Source organism: Phycodurus eques, chromosome 16 (genome assembly GCF_024500275.1).
Source record: "Phycodurus eques isolate BA_2022a chromosome 16, UOR_Pequ_1.1, whole genome shotgun sequence".
Taxonomy (NCBI): domain Eukaryota; kingdom Metazoa; phylum Chordata; class Actinopteri; order Syngnathiformes; family Syngnathidae; genus Phycodurus; species Phycodurus eques.
The window spans coordinates 3,443,415-3,461,676 of record NC_084540.1 but is presented as its reverse complement, the minus strand read 5'-3'; the positions used below and the strand labels follow the sequence as shown (position 1 = coordinate 3,461,676).

Genomic DNA, 18,262 nt, shown 5'->3' with positions numbered 1-18,262 from the left:
TTTTATTACATTCTATTAGATTTTTTTTTCACAGAAATAAATCAGTTTTATCTTTTTTTAATTGTATTGTTATTATTGTATATCATTCGTTCCATATAATTTCATTTTGTATTTTCATATTTTTAATTTTTATTCTAATCTTATCTCAATTTTCAATTAAATTAAATGATACTTGATTCTCTATATTTTGTCGAAGTATTACAGTACAGTATTTCAGTGTATTCTGTTTCATTTGGTTTATTGTGATTTCATTGTATTGTTCGATATTTTTCAATTCAATATATTTTTCATCGTGATAGTATTTTCGTTTTATTCTATTGTCATTTTATTGCCCATCTTATTAAATGTTTTATTTTTCTTTATTTGATCTTCATTTTAGAGACTGGACTCTCTTTCTCTCTATTTTATTGTCAGTTTATTCTCTGTATTTCATCCAATTTCGTATCGTTTGAATGTGACTCCATTTTATTGATGGAAGTCGATCTTTTATGGCAGAGATTTATCAAAAGTGATGCAGTAAGGTAACGCAAAATGTTAAAGGCATGTGCTGTATGTCTGTTCTGTGTGGATGTGTTATGTTTTTTTTTCTCCGGGTGTTACTGACACGATGCTTTTTTTTTTTTTTTTTGTCTCGTCCGTAGTGTTGAGCGTGGGTGAAGGCGGCTACTGGGAGGGAACGGTCCGCGGTCGCACCGGATGGTTCCCCTCTGACTGCGTGGAGGAAGTGATGCTTCGAAGTCAAGAAACCCGATCAGGTCAGTTTTATCTTTATTTTTATTTTTTTTATTGTTTCTATTGAATGGAATTCAACATTCAATCATTTATTTGACTATGATTTACTATGAAGCCCGATCAGATCAGTTTTGTTTTTAGTTTTTCAATGAAATCAAATCTAATTCGTATGGCACGGTGGACGGCTGGTTAGCCCATCCGCCCCACAGTTCTGAGGACCCGGGTTCAAATCCCTGCCTCGCCTGTGTGGGGTTTGCATGTTCCCCCCTTCCTGCGTGGGCTTTCTCAGAGAACTACGGTTTCCTCCCACGTCCCCAAAACATGCATGCAAGGTTAATTGAAGACTCTAAATTGCCCGTAGGTGTAACTGTGAGTGGGAATGATTGTTTGTTCATATGTGCCCTGCGATTGGCTGGCGACCAGTTCAGGGTGTACCCCGCCTCTCGCCCGAAGATAGCTGGGATAGGTTCCAGCACGCTCGCGACCCTAGTGCGGAGAAGCGGTACGATGAATGAATGAATGAATAAGAGACGAATTCATGAATAAAATCAAATTGAAAAAATGTTTAATTGGATTATTTTTCTATCATTTCAATTTCAAAGTCAAGAAGCCCCCTCGGGCTGTTTTTATTTGTATTTTTATTTGTATTATTTCAATGAAATAAAAAATCAAAAATCTGTTTCGTTATTAACATATACAAGTCCAATTAGTTGGATTTTATTTTAAAATGTTACTATTCAATCAAATTAAACATTTTCTATTCTATTTCATTATTTGTCTGTCCCCTCTTTGAGCTGTCACCTTATCGTGGTGGAGGGGTTTGTGTCCCAATGATCCTGGGAGCTAAGTTGACCCATCAGAACCCGAGCGGTGTTCTGTTTTTGGACTTCAGTGCTCATCGCGGATTGTCCATAACGAACACCATGTTCAAACATAAGGGTCTCCACGTGCACTTGGCACCAGGACACCCTAGGTCGCTCGTTCGATGATCGACTTCGTGGTTGTGTCATCGGACTTGCAGCGGCTTGTCTTGGACACTCGGGTGAAGAGAGGAGCGGAGCTGTCAACCGATCACCACCTGGTGGTGAGTTGGCTCCGATGGTGGGAGAAGATGCCGGTCCAACCAAACATATTGTGAGGGTCTACTGAGAACGTCTGGCAGAATCCCGTCAGAAAGAGTTTCATCTCCCACCTCTGACAGAACTTTGCTCATGTTCCGGGAGAGGCGGGGGACATCGAGTCCGAGTGGACCATGTTCCGCGCCTGCATTGCTGAGGCGGCCGACCGGACCTGTGGCCGTAAGGTGGTCAGTGCCTGTCGTGGCGGCAATCCCTGAACCCGTTGGTGGACACCAACGGGCCTGTGGGACTCCTGAGGCGGCTGATGGGTACCGGCTGGCCAAGCGGAATGCAGCTTTGGTGGTCGCTGAAGCAAAACAGCATGGGAGGAGTTTGGTGAGGCCATGGAGAAAGACTTCCGGACGGCTTCGAGAACATTCTGGTCCACCATCCGGCGACTCAGGAGGGGAAAGCAGTGCACCACCAACAATGTGTATAGTGGGGATGGGGCGCTGCTGACGTCGACGCGGGACGTCGTAGGTCGGTGGGGAGAGTACTTCAAAGACCTCCTCAACTCCACCGACACACCTTCCCATGAGGAAGCAGAGTCTGGGTTCTCTGAGGCGGGCTCTCCTATCTCTGGGCTCGAGGTCACCAAGGTGGTTAAAAAGCTCCTCGGTGGCATGACCCCGGGGGTGGATGAGATTCACCCAGGAGTTCCTAAAGGCTCTGTATGTTATGGTGCTGTCCTGGTTGGCACGCCTCTGCAACATCGCATGGACATCGGGGACAGTGCCTCTGGATTGGCAGACTGAGGTAGTGGTTCCCCTTTTTAAGAAGGGGGACCGGAGGGTGTGTTCCAACTACAGGGGGATCACACTCCTCAGCCTCCCTGGTAAGGTCTATTCAGGGGTGCTAGAGAGGAGGCTCCGTCTGGAAGTCGAATCTCAGATTCAGGAGGAGCAGTGTGGTTTCCGTCCTGGCCGTGGAACAGTGGACCAACTCTACACCCTCGGCAAGGTCCTCGAGGGTGCGTGGGAGTTCGCCCAATCAGTCTACATGTGTTTTGTGCACTTGGAGAAGGTGTTCAACCGTGTCCCTCGGGGAGTCCTGTGGGGGGTGCTTCGGGAGTATGGGGTACCGAACCCCCTGATACTGTTCGGTCCCTGTACGACCGGTGTCAGAGTTTGGTCCGCATTGCCGGCAGTAAGTCGGACTCGTTTTCGGTGAGGGGTGGACTCTGCTAAGGCTGCCCTTTGTCACCGATTCTGTTCATAACTTATGGACAGAATTGAAGAGGGGGTCCGGTTTGGTGACCTCAGTAATGCATCTCTGCTTTTTGCAGATGATGTCGTTCTGTTCGCTTCATCAAACCGTGACCTCCAACTCTCACTGGAGCGGTTCGCAGCCGAGTGTGAACCGGCAGAGATGAGAATCAGCACCTTCAAATCTGAGACCATGGTCCTCAGTCGGAAAAGGGTGGCGTGCCCTTGCCAGGGCGGGGACGAGATGCTGCCCCAAGTGGAGGAGTTCAAGTATCTTGAGGTCTTGTTCACGAGTGAGGGAAGAATGGAACGGGACATCGACAGGCGGAACGGTGCAGCGTCTGCAGCGATGCGGACTTTGTACGAATCCGTTGTGGTAAAGAAGGAGCTAAGCCGAAAGGCGAAGCTCTCGATTTACCGGTCGATCTACGTTCCTACCCTCACCTATGGTCACGAGCTGTGGGTCGTGACCCAAAGAACGAGATCCCGGATACAAGCGGCCGAAATGAGTTTCCTCCGCAGGTTATCCGGGCTCTCCCTGAGAGAGAGTGAGAACCTCGGTTATCCGGGAGGATCTCAGAGTAGAGTCGCTGCCCCCCCCCACATCGAGAGGAGCCAGATGAGGTGGCTGGGGCATCTGAATCAGATGCTTCCCGGACGCCTCCCCGGTGAGGTGTGCCGGGCACGTCCCACCGGGAGGAGACCCCGGGCACGACCCAGGACACGCTGGAGAGACTACGTCTCTCGGTTGGTCTGGGAACGCCACCGGCTGTGGCCCCCACGACCCGACCTCGGATGAGCGGTAGAAAACGGATGGATGGATGGATGGATGGATGGATATTTATCTGCAATTTCAATTTCCAAGTCAAGTAGCCCAGTCAAGTCATTTTGATTTAGATTTTATTTGGATTATTACTTATAAATTATATTTTGATTTTTATTCTATTTTATCATTTGATCATTTTCTGTAATTGTATTTACCATTTGTTTTTTACTTTTATTGCATTTTTTAAAAATTATTTTCCATTTTTGTATTGTATTGTTGGATGTTTTTTATATTACATAAAATGAATCTATTGAATTGTATCTTACTGTATTTTTATTTTATTTTAATTATATTACATATTTTATGAAATACCTATTCATAAACGTAATGCAAATGTAAGACATTTATTTGATTCTCTCTTATTTCATTGTAATTGTATTTCATTTGTTATATTTCACGTGCTGTTTTATTTGTTTTTATTCAATTTTATTGTATTTGATTTTTTTTTCAATAAAATGAATTCAATCAATTTGGTTTGAATTTAGTTTAATTTTATTACATACATATTTATATGACAGTAATTTATTTGGCACCTCTTTATTTACTATTATGTCTTTTTTCCATTTTTGTCTTCAGTAATTTCTATTGTATTACTCATTTGATTGTATTTTATTTCAGTTATTTTAATTCTGGCTTATTTCTGTTTTCTTCGTGATCTAATTCACTGTTTCCCCCTCTTTATTTTATGGCACTATTGTATGAGATAGTATTGTGTTATATACTGTACGTATTATTGGCATTAATGTCAATTAATTCTGATTATAATTCCAGAGAGCCGTGGGGAGCGTGCCAAGCGTTTGTTCCGTCACTACACGGTCGGCTCCTACGACAGCTTCGACGCTCCCAGGTAAGAAAAAGACTGCCTGGCGCCACCTACAGTTACACTGGAGTGCTTCGTCACGGTCGTCGTTGCGAGCGTGCGTTCACGTGTTTGGACACGCAGCACATGCCGAGTCACGCCGCTTAAGTTGTTGTCGTGACTGCGACTGTTGGGGTGCGGGACACCGTGATGACCCTTCCCTGGAGGAGGTACCAGCTGTTTGAGGGTTGTGGGGGGGGGGGGGGGGGCAGCATGGCGATGGGGACGAGCGCCATACCAGCTGTTCATTTCACTTCAGCTCGACTCGTACGTCTGCACACTCATTTCTAAGGAGAACACATCGATTGCTGCTCAGTTGTTCCCTCAAATGATCAATTCGGCGCTAACTGATGCTAAGCTACTGCTAGCATGTTAGCATAAAACAAAAAACAAAATCATTTAAACGAGTATGTGACTAGAGGGCAAGATGTAAAAGTTTTTGAATCCTATTATTAACATATGAGTGGTAAAATATGCGTACCTTATGCAAATGTACTTACTATTTCGATTATACGCGTTACATTTTGGAGAAAAGGCTCATTTAAATGAATGCAAAAGCTAGCACGTACAAACAATTTACTCACCAGCATGGGCGTCGAAGTGGGAGAAAAAAGGGGGACAATTCTCCCAGGGCCCTGAGCATTTGGGGGGCCCCTCGCTTATGGATCTGCCTTATCACAGTTGGCACCTGGGTTGCTATTTTGCTCGATGTCAGCATAGCAACTGCTAGCATATTAGCATCCTACCTCATCGCAGTTGGCAATTTAAATATATATATTTATATTTCTTTCTTTATTTTTTTATCCTTGGCATGTATTATTTACGCGATCTCCACCTCTTATTTGAATCTCTGACTGTTCTTCTTCTCCGGCTAAGTGTGTTTGTCTCTGGTGGCGTCATATTTTATTGATTTCAAAATGCTTTTCGTCACAGTGGATAATTCAAGCGGCGGCTTTTAGCCTGCCACGGTACACGGGTCAAATCCCCCGCAGACGCGCCTGTCATCCGTGACTGTCGCAACGTCCCTCTGTTGTTTTTTAATTTAGCCGAGAACCCCCCCCCCCCCCCCCATGCACTTTTTAATTGTCCGCTCCCCCCTGTGGTGTCTCCATCTGGAGGCCACACGGTGAAGGGCAACAAAGGGGACACTTTTTTTTTTTTTTTTTTTTTTTTTTTTTTTTTTAATTTCCCTATGCAAATGTTCCAGGAAGTCCACTTTGAACATGGACATCTTGACTCTGAACTGTTCTCCACAATAATTTACATTTCAAGTCTGTCATAAGTTAGCATTGCTAGCCCTGCCTTGCACCAGAAAGCAAGGTTATCCACGACAAAAGCAAGACAAAAAAATTCAAGGGAGTATTGTGTATTAGGGAGCACATTGGAAATAAAATATCAAAATGTATTGCATCAATAATTATGTATTTTGTTTTTAAGTGTAAAAAAAAAAATAGTACTAATACAGGAAGTAAGTATTTTTTCAGAAAAAAAGGGTGTAATATTACTCGACGAATACGAATACTATATATATTTTTTTATTATTATTGAGGAAAAGTCGTAATATTATGAGAATAAAGTCATATTTTTCCAACAAAAATTTTGTCGGGATTTATTCAGAAAAACTACAATATTAAGAGAATAAACTCATTTTGTCAAGAAGAAAGAAGTAACATTACAAAATAAACTTGGATTTTTTTTCAAGAATAAATCAGAATTTTTCCAGACAAAAAGTAGTGATCTTATAAAACAGTCGTATTCGAGAAAAATGCTTAACATTGCAAAAATAAACTCATATTTTAGTAGTTGTAGTTATTCTCTGAGAATGGTTAAAGTATTCTTTCCGATTTTTTGGGGGGGAGTAAAAATGTATTAATCTTAATAAAATAAAGTGTTTAAATGTTTTATAAGGGCATATCCGCCAGACCTCTCCCCCAAAAAGTATAATATTATGAGAAAAAAAATCCTATTTAAAAACCAAATATTATTATAATATAATTTAATATTATTATTATAATATATAGCATATTTTTCTGGAGTACACTGAGTAGAATACAGTGGTGCCTGAGATACAAGTGACCCGACTTCGGAGGTTTTCGAGATTTCTTTTCTTTCTTTGACTTGCAAGCGGAGCCTTGAGATACGAGCACCGCACGGCGGCGGTGACTCGACGCTTCACAACTAGCAGCACTTTGGCCCAAGTACTTACTGGAGCTGACTGAGACCATCTCCATATACTTTATATTCATTCACATGTCTGTAGTCGGCGGCACAAAACAAATTTGACACTAAAACGTCAAACTTCCATCGTTATTATCTGATGTTGCTGAATCAGTACTGTACCTTGACAGCATAGATACGTTCATGTTTCACGGTTGCCCTGTGTGCTGTAAATTAGGCAATTTGTGGCGCATTCTTGTCGACAGTTCCCCGAGGAGTTCTACCGAAGCTCCCGCCCCCAACCAAATGTCGTAAAGTGGTCTGAGCGCCGATGGGCTTCTCCAAGTGTCCTCATCTGACCTGCCGTTGCCCCTCCAATGATCTCATGCGGAGGAGATGAACAGACTGCACGTGTTTTGCTTCTCATCTCCAAATACGGCAAAGATAATCGGCGCATATGCTCGCCTACCAGCGCTGACTGGCTGCTTATCTGGAGAAAAATCACCACAGTAACTCGTGTTGTTTTTCAAAAGGTGAACTAAATGCTGCATTCGATAAAACTGGGAATTTGCAGGCCCCGACGAGGAAATGAGAACCCTTCTTCAATCCGTTAACATCCACTCATACCAAACAGCCGTCGGCCATTACGGCTGTGCTTGGTCGAGCTTCAAGATGATCTGGACGGAAAGCTGTACTGCAAAAAGGCGAAATCTTACCGAGGATATTTGTCTTCTCTCTATCCGAACTAAACTGATTGCACTGAGAATAAGACTCATCCCCTAAAAAGTAACTTGTTTTTGGACAAGTCTCACTTGTTTCAAGCTAACATTTACTTGAAATAAGTAGAAAAATAAATTGTTTATGGAGTCATTTTGTTGTTATTACAATGACAATTGATGTATTATCATTATTATATTACAGTCGGCGACCTCCTGTGAAAGTGATAATCTTACAAGCTTGAAATTCAATTTAAAACATTAAAATAGTTTTGTTTTTTTAGGAAAAATGTATTTTAGAGAGAGAAAATGTTTATAATATTTTTGTATTGACACAAAGGCATAATATTATGAAAAAAAATCCAGAAAAAAGGCATATTAAAAAAGATTCTCCATTTCAGTCTGATTAAAAATAGGTTCATATTTTTTTCCAGAAAAAAAGTTTGATTTTTCAAGAGGAAAGAATAGTATTCTTTTGAAAATAGTCTTTTTAAAAAATTTGAAAAAATACATTTTTAGGGGTTGAAAAGGTTATACCATACAAGAAAAAGTCAAATTTAAGAAACAAAAATAATGCATTTTTTTAAGCAAAAATTGTATTTATATCGTATATAAACCACATGTACATAGTCGTATAGGAACAGGTAGTAATATTTTGTAAATAGTCTTTCAAAAACAATTATTGGAAAATAAGGTTTATTTTTTGGGGAAAGGGCATACTATTATTCCAAGAATATAGAATTAAAAAGAACTGAAAAGTCTTATTTTTCTTACAAGGACAAAAAGTAGTATTTTGTGGACAGAATGTAGTGGACAGGAATAGTCTTTTATTTAGAAAAAGGAGTAATATTACAAAAATAAAGTATCGTTTCAAGGAAAAGGGAATAAAATTTCCATTTTATTTTACGTTTTAGAAAAAAGCAGCGAGAGCAAATAGTGGGAATCGTTTGAAAAAAGCATTAAAACATGTTGAAAAAGGTTTCATTTTTTGAGGGGAAAAGTTATACTATTACTAGAATAATTTAAAATTAAAAACTGAACTTGTTCTCTTTTTGTATAAAGTAGTATTCAGCTAGAAAAAGGTTGAATGGTCTTATTTTAAAGGCATAATATTATGAAAATAGTCATATTTATTCAAGAAAATAAAAAATAATAATGGATGGATGGATGGATGCTTAGTACTTCTAATTAAGTATTGTAAGTAATACAATTACACTAATATATTTTTGTTTGTTTGTTTTTTAATACCCAAAAATGATATTTTATTGTCCCCGATGGCAGTTCGATATTACTTAGTCTAATAGTCATTATTTGCCTTGAGGATGTTGATGGAAAATGCCAGGCAAGAGAGCTCGAGGAAGACCAAAGAGAAGGTTGATGGATGTCGTGAGGGAAGACGTGAGGGCATTTGGTGTTCGAGAGGAGGATGCAGGAGAGGCTTCGAGCTCTTCAATGGCATTCTCTGTTTAACTTTACTGTCAAGCTAAACATCAAACTGCTAGCTTAATGCTAAGACACTATGCAACACTCCATACACAGCTTAACCCAACTGGCATTGATATTGCGGTTGTTACGGAATAACCCCTATAAGCAACTGATGTTTGAACACGAACAGCGCAGCAACACATGTCGACAGACAATATAACGATACACACGGGCATATAACAGCGGTGCCTTGAGATGCGAGTTTAATTTGTTCCGTGACCATGCTCTTATCGCAGAACAAATGTTCCCCATTAAAATAAATTGGACATCCAATAAATCTGTTGGTCCTAAAAAAAAAAAAAACTAATTTTTTTTTTTTAAACGTTTTTATAAAAAAAAAAGGTATATTGCAAAATATAGCCATAAAAATATTCACTGGTTTTATGACGTGTAATCAAGCCAAAAGTCTCACACGTCTACACACACTGGTTTCATTTCGTGCCTGTGCCTTTAAATACGCCTTCTCTCTCCCTCCCTCCCTGCCCACACTCGCTCAACCCCTGGCCCCTCACGTTCTCTGCTCCCGTGTGTCTCTCGTCAGCAACCGGATACGTGGCCAAAAGTTTGAAAAACTTTCACAGTGCGGCATTGTGTACAAACGCACGCTAACAACATTTGCACCTAACATGGCGTTCAGTTCTTCTTCAATGTTTCTGTGGCTGTGGGGTTTTCTATCATATGCGTGGAGGCTGTGGTTGTTCCAAATACACAACGTGTCCTTCTTTTTTGTTTTAGACTTAGTTCTCAAGTCAACTGCAACTGGTAGTGGCAATGTACAGCTTGAAGCCTCTTTTCGGAAGAATATTTGCTAATTGGATCAAGTATCACCGTATCTGCAAAAAAACAACTCCTATTTCTGCAACTTCATTGCAACTGCCCACATGTTACACCGTCAAATCTGTGCATTATATCTACAGCGGCAGAAATATGTATTTAACACGTCATCATTTTTCTCACTAAATGTATTTCCAAGGGTGCTATTGACATGAAATTTCCACCAGATGTTGGGAGCAACCCGTACATACAAACAAAGTCGAACAAATAACATCAGAAATTATGTTGTGTGTAAAAATGTGAAATGACACAGCGAAAAAGTATTCAACACATGACGAAAGGGGGGTGCAAAAAGGCATGGAAAGCCAAGACAACACCTAAAATCGATCTATAATCGAACAGCAATCCAGCCCCTTGTCAGTGCAAATAAATATCAGCTGGTTCAGTCCTAATCGATGGCCTACAAAAAGGTCTCATTGCACAAGTGTGAGTCGAGACACATCTCGTGATGGGTGGTAAGAGCAGAGAGCTGGCTCAAGACCATCACAAAGTAATTGTTGCAAAACATAACGATGGCATTGGTTACAGGCGCATAGCTACGCTTCTGAAGGTTCCAGTGAGCACGGTTGGGGCCGTAATACTTAAGTGGAAAGCCAATCATGCCACCAAAATTTGCCTCAATCAGGTGCTCCTCACGAGACTTCTGACAGAGGAGTGCAAAGAATAATCAGAAGAGTTGTCCTCGAGCCAAGGACCACCCGTGGAGAGCTTTAAAAAGACCTGGAATTAGCAGGTACTGTTGTCACAAGGGTAACAGTGAGTAATGTAATGTACTCTGCCGCCATGGCCTGCATGCACGCTCGTCACGCAGGACCCCATTGCTGGAAAAAAAAAAAGAAAGCATGTCAAAGCTCGTTTAAAGTTTGCTGAACAACATTTGGACAAGCCAGTTAAATACTGGGAGAATATAGTCTGGTCTGATGAGAGCAAAATTGAACTCTTTGGATGCCATAATGCACACCACGTTTGGAGGAGAAATGGCACTGCACATCACCCTCAAAACACCATACCGACAGTGAAGTTCGGAGGTGGGAACATGATGGTGTGGGGCTGCTTTTCAACAAATGGTACTGGTAAACTTCACATTACTGAATCTACCAAGACATTGTTGACAAGAAATATGCTGCCATCTACGAGGACGATGAAAATGAAACGAGGGTGGACATCTCAGCAGGATAATGATCCAAAACATACTGCCAAGGAAACTCGCAATTGGTTTCAAAGAAAAAAAAATAAAGCTGCTTGACTGGCCCAGCCAATCATCTGACTTGAATCCAATCACAAGTCTATGGAAATAACTGAAACTAATGGTCCATAAAAGAAGCCCACGGAACCTTCAAGGTATGAAGACTGCTTGTGTGGAGGAATGGGCCAAAATCACACCAGAGCAATGCATGCGACTAGTTTCTCCATACAGGAGGCGTCTTGAACCTGTCATTGGAAACAAAGGCTTTTTTTTTTTTTTTTTTTTTTTTTTTTTACAAAGTATTAAATAAATACCAGTTCGCGTGTTCAATATTGTTTCCCTGTCATTTCGCATTATTACACACAACTTAATTTCTGAGGTTGTTTGTTCTCCTTTAAATTAAAGCATTAAATCAAGATGCACAAACTAAGTTTTTACGTTCTATTTCATTCTTATTATTGACTGTTTTTATAAAGTTACAATAGCCTAGAGTTCTATTTTCATATTTAAAAAACATGTTAAAAGTTTTGTTTTTGTTTGGAGCAGATTAATGGCGTTTCTCTTGATTTGAATTATGAGTGTTTTGAGTTAACGAATCAAACTCCTAAGTCAAGGCACAGCTGTGTATGGTATTGTTACTGCAACATTGGGTATCGTTGGCCGACATCCATCTAAACTACCGCCGAAAACATTCTTTTTTTTTTTTTTTTTATTATTATTATTGTTATTTATACACTATATTGGGACACCAGGCCATTAAACAACCAGGCCATTTATCACACAACAGAAATTAAGACGATGGTTTGTTTAATTCGTGGGTTGTTGTGCTACCAACCCTGGCCGGCAGCACAAAGCCCCCGATATTGGATCCGTATCCCGATTTATCCCGAGTGCCGGATTTGTTCCAAATTAGCCTTCAAAGATTTCCGTCTCCATGCTGAGAGCGACAAAGCGACGCATGCAGACGGAGCTTTGATATCACTTCATAGTCTAATTGTCATACCGCAGAGTCCTTGACGCCTGGATGGAAACCGGCCAACCGCACGCACGCAGCCCCACATGTGGACATTTATGCGAGAGGAATGACAGCCATATTTGTTTTAGGAAAAATAATAATTTTGGGTTAAAAAAAAAAGGCCTAATGAAGTTTTACAGTAAAATAGTGGCATTTTATTATAATAAAAAAAGGTATATGACTGAATATTGAGTATTTTTCAAGGAAAGGTAATACTTTTTTTTTTCTTTTTTAGAACGAGTAATAATCTTCTGTAAATAGTGTTTAAAAAAAAGGGGGAAAAGGTTCATTTTGGGGGGGGGGGGGGGGAGTGATAATCTTACAAGCTTGAAATTGAATTTAAAACATTAAAATAGTTTTGTTTTTTTAGGAAAATGTATTTTAGAGAGAAAATGTTGCTATCTTTCAAGACTAGTATTTTATAATATTTTTTTATTGACACAAAGGCATAATATTATGAAAAAAAATCCAGAAAAAAGGCATATGAAAAAAGATTCCCCATTTCAGTCTGATTAAAAATAGGTTCATATTTTTTTCCAGAAAAAAAGTTTGATTTTTCAAGAGGAAAGAATAGTATTCTTTTGAAAATAGTCTTTTTAAAAAAATTTGAAAAAATACATTTTTAGGGGTTGAAAAGGTTATACCATACAAGAAAAAGTCAAATTTAAGAAACACAAATAATGCATTTTTTAAGCAAAAATTGTATTTATATCGTATATAAACCACATGTACATAGTCGTATAGGAACAGGTAGTAATATTTTGTAAATAGTCTTTCAAAAACAATTATTGGAAAATAAGGTTTATTTTTTGGGGAAAGGGCATACTATTATTCCAAGAATATAGAATTAAAAAGAACTGAAAAGTCTTATTTTTCTTACAAGGACAAAAAGTAGTATTTTGTGGACAGAATGTAGTGGACAGGAATAGTCTTTTATTTAGAAAAAGGAGTAATATTACAAAAATAAAGTATCGTTTCAAGGAAAAGGGAATAAAATTTCCATTTTATTTTACGTTTTAGAAAAAAGCAGCGAGAGCAAATAGTGGGAATCGTTTGAAAAAAGCATTAAAACATGTTGAAAAAGGTTTCATTTTTTGAGGGGAAAAGTTATACTATTACTAGAATAATTTAAAATTAAAAACTGAACTTGTTCTCTTTTTGTATAAAGTAGTATTCAGCTAGAAAAAGGTTGAATGGTCTTATTTTAAAGGCATAATATTATGAAAATAGTCATATTTATTCAAGAAAATAAAAAATAATAATGGATGGATGGATGGATGCTTAGTACTTCTAATTAAGTATTGTAAGTAATACAATTACACTAATATATATTTGTTTTTGTTTTTTTAATACCCAAAAATGATATTTTATTGTCCCCGATGGCAGTTCGATATTACTTAGTCTAATAGTCTAATTGTCATAGCGCAGTCCTTGACGCCTGCCTGGAAACTGGCCAACCACACGCACACACAAACACAAACACGTGCACGTACACACACATGCACATTCGTGCTGTGAGAGGCGCGCCAGCGAGCGCTGCGATTTTTCCTGCGAGAGATGAGAGGAATGGAAGCAGGGAGGGAAGAAGTAGTAATGGCTGGATGAAGGTGGTGTGGCGGTGCAGGATGGAGGGGGTGCGCGACTCCATGGATGACGACTCTGTAGTCGGCTCCTTGGACTGAGAGATTGGTGCGGATGATGATGATGTGAGTTGATACCTCTTCTTCCTGTCTGTCCCGTACATGTTTGTTTAGAGCTGCTGTGCACACAGGGCAACAAAATGGTTGTGCAATAGTAGCAATACGATACCAGCAGTAGCTGCAGCCACTGAGTGATAATGAACATATTGGTTGAAAACCATCTACGGGGGGGGGGGGGGATACAGAGATTTAAAATTTTGTGACAGTGACGATATCGATATTTGTATTCATAATGTACAGTATCGTAAGACTACAAAACAATACATGCAACTATTGATATTTAAACTACAACCCCAATTCCAATGAAGTCGGGACGTTATGTTAAACAAATAAAATCCGAATACAATGATTTGCAAATCATGTTCAACCTATATTTAATTGAATACACTACAAAGACAAGATATTTCATGTTCAAACTTGATTTTTTTTTCGCAAATAAGCAAAAAAGCTGGGACAGTTTCATGTTTACCACTGTGTTACATCACCTTTTCTTTTAAAAACATTCAATAAACGTTTGGTAACTGAGGACGCTAATTGTTGAAGCTTTGTAGATGAAATTCTTTCCCATTCTTGCTTGCTTGATGTACAGCTACAGCTGTTCAACAGTCCGGGGTCTCTGTTGTCGTATTTTACGCTTCATAATGTGCCACACATTTTCAATGGGAGAGAGTTCTGGACTGCAGGCAGGCAGGCCAGTCTAGTACCCGCACTCTTTTACTACGAAGCCACGCTGTTGTAACACGTGCAGAATGTGGTTTGGCATTGTCTTGCTGAGATAAGCAGGGGGCGTCCATGAAAAAGACGTTGCTTGGATGGCAGCATATGTTTCTCCAAAACCTGTATGTACCTTTCAGCATTAATGGTGCCTTCACAGATGTGTAAGTTACCTATGCCATTGGCACTAACACAGCCCCATACCATCGCAGATGCTGGCTTTTGAACTTTGCGTCCATAACAGTCCGGATGGTTCTTTTCCTCTGGCTCAGAGGACACGACGTTTCCAAAAACACCGCTTGCCGCTTACATGCAGTGATTTCTCCAGATTCTCGGAACCTTTTGATGATATTATGGACCGTAGATGATGAAATCCCTAAATTCCAATTGTACGTCGAGGAACATTGTCCTATTTTCTCACGCGCTTGTTCACAAAGAGGTGAACCTCGCCCCATCTTTGCTTGTGAATGACTGAGCGATTCAGGGAAGCTCCTTTTCGACCCAATCATGGCACCCACCTGCTCCCAATGAGCCCGTTCACCTGCGGGATGTTCCAAACACGGGTTTGATGAGCATCCCTCAACTTTCTCAGTCTTTTTTGCCACCTGTCCCAGCTTTTTTGGAACCTGTTGCAGCCATTAAATTCAAAGTGAATGATTGTTTGCTAAACACAATCAAGTTGATCAGTTTGAACAACGTGAAATATCCCATCTTTGTAGTGTATTCAATTAAATATAGGTTGAACATGATTTGCAAATCATTGTATTCTGTTTTTATTTATGTTTAACACAACGTCCCAACTTCATTGGAATTGGGGTTGTAATAAAACAATGTTTTTGCGATATTTTCCCGACGATACGACACTATCTTACACTTGCACATTAGCCGCAAATACTCGTCTATGGCACTGCTAGAGGAGCAAGGATGTAAACATTGTACATTACATTATATTACAGTGCACATTCCTTGAAAACTGGTTTTACCATCAGATATTTTGAAGAGTATTCTTCCACTGGATATTTTAGTTTTATTGAGACTAGATAAGAATCGTATCTATAATTGGATCAGAATCGCTAAGTTCTTGTGAATTCTCATCCCTAATCACGACAGAGAGTGATTTTGTTTTCCCTCTTCCTGTTTTTAGTAAAGTGTGTTTTCAGCAATCAGCCATATTATCGACATTTGATGTGATGTGTATCGATAATACAGCCCATAGACTGACCTCCCTGTCTTTAACCAATCATCTCTCTCCGTTTGTGAGTGGTATTGCATCATCAAAACTGTCCCGTGATGATTGACAGCTGTCTTTAAATTGGACTGAAATTTGCATGTTTTTTTTTTTTTTTTTTTTTTATGAATGGGACTTTATGACAGTGAAGTGATCGAACGCATGTGTGGGTTTGCATGAAGGCCCCGCCCCCTTCCTTGCAGAAACCCACTCACCTCTCTCCAAAGCATCTCCCTTCCTCCTTACGCCACCTCCCTTCATCCTCCCCTTCTGTCGCATCCGACGCAGCTCCCACTCGCGTCTTTTTAAGCATGAAGGGGCTGGGGGAGTGCGGCCCGCTCCCACTCCCGTCCTCCTCCTCTTCTTCCTCTTTTCCTCCTCCTCCTCCTCCTCCTCGCCTTTCGCCTCTCGCCGCTGTCGAGAAGGAGAGGGAGGGGAGGAAATGGCGACGGGGGCATGCGGCGAGGAGGATCTCTCCCGCTCCCTCTCCCTCTCCTCCTCCTGGCCGATGCTGGGTCCGGTGAATCGGAGCATCTGGTTCATTTACAGGTACCCGTCGAGCCTTTGTTTTTTTTTAACACCTGCTCCCACCTCTCCTCGCCGTCGCCGTGGTAGTCGTATGCATGCACGTCATGACTGGCGGGATCGATTGGAGAGACTTGACAGATGTAGCGGCGCCTGGATGTGTTTTGATTTTGTGTGTGTGAGGCACGTGTGCCAGCATTTCACTGAATGAACATGCGTGCGCAGCACGCACACACACTGTTGGTGTCATGCCTCTGGATTGATGGCATGTTGTGCGTGGTAATGCTGTGTGTTTATCCGTGCATGTGAGTCTCTCATTATGCAGTCAAAAGCAATCTGTTCTCGTTCCACCTTCCTTTTGTGCCAGTTGATAACGGAATTTGCCCCATACGAAATGATGGAATTGATCACTTTCGTGTGGTTGAACTTAAAAGTCACATTTTAGTATCGTCTAATGTCCTGCAAGTACAAAAAGGAGCAGTGATTGTTGTTAAAAGTAACACGTTTACCTTTGGGTTTACGGATATGTCTGTGAAACGTTATATACACACACACACACACAAAAAGCTAAATAATACACTCATTTTCGGCAATTTGTACCATCTCGGGGGAAAGAACACTTGCACGAAGTGAGCTTGATGATGGTACGCTTGCTCTTACACAGACAAGTGGGATAGGTTGGATATTTTGGAGAGGTGTACATACACAGACAACGCCAAAGACAAAACTCATGCTAAGCAATCCATGTCATGCTTGGGTAAGGTACACAGACCTCCGTATTACTGATAAGTGACACCTTGCACAATAGAAATAACCAGGACCGCTCAAAGTAATCCTTTCACACATCTGTGGCCGAACAGCGGGTTGTGGGTCGTCGCGATGTTGTGTGTTTATCAGTGCTCGTTGGATGAGGCGGAAGAGACGTTTCTCATACTTGGTGTTACTGACAACCCACAACAGAAAGAACCAGCACTTGAAATAAGCTACGGTCAGGAAAGTTGCAGTAAAGCAATGGTGAAAGTACTCGAGCATGGATGCAAGATCGCTCGCTCGAGGATTCAAGAGTGAAGGGTCATGAAAAAAGCCAAAGAAAATACTACTGAAATACTTTGGGCAATCCACAGCCATACTTGGGCACAGTCCACAACCCCAGCCCCCGGCTCGATGAGGGAGAAGCGGTCTTGAGCACGGTACGCTTGCTCTGACATGTAGAAGACCCCAATATTTCACCTGCTTATCACTGTTCACTGCCATCGTTTTTGTATCTTGAAGCGAGTCAACATGGCTGAAAGTCAACCTCTCCTGTAGAGGGAGAAGTAACGCAACAAAACGCTCATGCGAGACAATCCATACCATGCTTGAGCACGGTTCACATCTCTTTCACGGGTGTAAGAATCGAGCTGGAGCATGGTCAGCTTCCTCTTACACATAGATCAGTTGAATAATAGATAAGAATGTCCAATTCCTTGGACCCCGGCATGGTTGGAAGAAGCGGGCTTGAGCGCAGTACGCTTGGTCTTACAGATGTATCAATGTAAATGTTGCAAAACAGCCAAGGAAAACTCACGCTAGGCAATCAGTGCCATGCTAGGGCACTCTTGACAACTTAGTTTTGAGCGCTGTGTGCCGTGTCAGAGCACGGGAACCAACCCTGTCCCAGCGTGATTGAAGGAAGTGGGATTGAGGATGGTACGCTTGCTCTTGCATGGACAGTGCTGCAAGTAAACATACCGTACTCTAACGTGGGTGGAAGTAAGCCTGGTTGGGGCACATAGGATTACATCGGAAAGCAAGCGGTACTGGGCTGAAGCCCGGTAAGGTACGGCCCAACGCGAGTGTACCGTTAAAAAAACGGAAGCTGTGTCATGTTTTGGGGGATTTGTGGTAGTTTTATTTTTACCTACGCAATTTTAGGTTTGGAGGATTTATACTTTTTCACTAGTTTAACCTCCGCAATTGTCG

At 40.9% G+C, this 18,262-nt stretch overlaps 1 protein-coding gene across 1 annotated transcript in view; it reads left to right on the top strand.

Moving 5' to 3' along the window:
• Positions 1-18,262, top strand: part of shank1 (SH3 and multiple ankyrin repeat domains 1) — a 76,691-nt gene that overhangs the window by 38,898 nt on the left and 19,531 nt on the right. Inside the window, 2 exon segments of the mRNA XM_061699715.1 lie at positions 642-755; positions 4,653-4,728. Coding sequence (XP_061555699.1) covers positions 642-755; positions 4,653-4,728 — 190 coding nt within the window.